Genomic DNA, 1,313 nt, shown 5'->3' with positions numbered 1-1,313 from the left:
GGTGAGAGTAGTAAATGTTTTAATTTTTTACAACTACTCAACTCAGCTGTGGCAGCATGAAGGCAGTCACAAATAGCATGTGAATAGTGTGTGAATGGATCATACAATATGATCATGCTTGTGTTCCAATTAAACTTTATTTATAAAAACAAGCCTAGCCTGGATTTGGCCTTTGACGTGTGGTTGACTGACTCTTGGTTTAGACCAAAGGCCCTGTAATTAAACTTCCTAGGTTTAAGAACTGTTTCAGTCACCTACTTGGGTGAACTTATGTTGGTTATTCAACTTCTTTGTGCCTCAATTTTATCGTCTGCAAAGTAAGTACAATTGTGTGCTTTTAAGATTAAATAATCTCTCATGTAGATAAATGCAAAGCACTTGATGGTGCCCGGCCCCAGGCACCTACTCTTTAAGGTGCATTATTATCAGTTGAGGTGATGAGATTCATTGGGGTGGTCTGAAGGACCCTCCCTCCACCATTACCTGAGTGCTGAGCCAGTCCTGGTTCTCCTCTGTGCTCATTTTCATGGGTATGTGGCTCATCTGGGTAATATATGTAATCCAGGGACTTTCAAGAAACCTTGTGGGGGAGTAGAAGGAGGAGGTGATGAGTCTATGTGGTTTTTTGGTAGCAACCACATCACTGGGCTTGCATAACCCCTGGAAGAGCTGGCTGAGCATTGGTGGGATTCAAAGCTTCCAGTAATGTGTTGCTCATTCTTTCTCCTCTTTGAAAGCCCTTTATGCCCTTCATAGCTAGAAATGACACACTAAGCATTTAGCTACATGACCTGCCCTGGTGCCAACATGTAGAGCAGGGCTTCTGAAGTTTTCTGTAGCTCTGGTGCAAAGAACAGAAACACAAAAGGAGCACAGTCTGGGCATTGTCCTCAGATGGAGCTGGATTCAAGTTCTGCGTTGGCACTGGCTTTAGCCCTAACTTGCTCCAACATAACTTTGGGCAAGTGATTTCATCTCCTTGTACTTCAGTTCCTGTAGCAGAAATGAAGATGATACAATCTACATTGGAGGGTGTGTGAGGATTACATCAAATAAGATAAGGCATGTAAAGCCTTTAACAAAGTGCCTGAATAGCAGCTGCCATTATCCTCACAGTTACTTACGATTTAGAAAAATAATGCAACATAATGAGGGAGAAATACATTGGAAAGTTGAAGAGGGCTGTTCAGGCAAAAATAATAATCCAAGGTCATTTCAGTTTTGGAAAAATCTCTAGTCATAAGAGGACTTTAAGATATTCATGCCCTGGGCAGCGCCTGTGGCTCAGTGATTAGGGTGCCAGCCCCATATAG

At 42.4% G+C, this 1,313-nt stretch overlaps 1 protein-coding gene across 1 annotated transcript in view; it reads right to left on the bottom strand.

Moving 5' to 3' along the window:
* LOC100963899 (fatty acid desaturase 2-like protein FADS2P1) overlaps window positions 1-1,313 on the bottom strand; it is a 39,517-nt gene that overhangs the window by 4,458 nt on the left and 33,746 nt on the right. The window contains exon 7 of the mRNA XM_012812421.1: window positions 484-580. Coding sequence (XP_012667875.1) covers window positions 484-580 — 97 coding nt within the window. The remainder of the gene's footprint in view (window positions 1-483; window positions 581-1,313) is intronic.

This window comes from Otolemur garnettii, unplaced genomic scaffold, assembly GCF_000181295.1.
Source record: "Otolemur garnettii isolate 467f Iridium unplaced genomic scaffold, OtoGar3 scaffold00209, whole genome shotgun sequence".
In the NCBI taxonomy this organism is placed as follows: Eukaryota; Metazoa; Chordata; class Mammalia; order Primates; family Galagidae; genus Otolemur; species Otolemur garnettii.
This window is presented reverse-complemented; position numbering and strand designations above follow the sequence as displayed.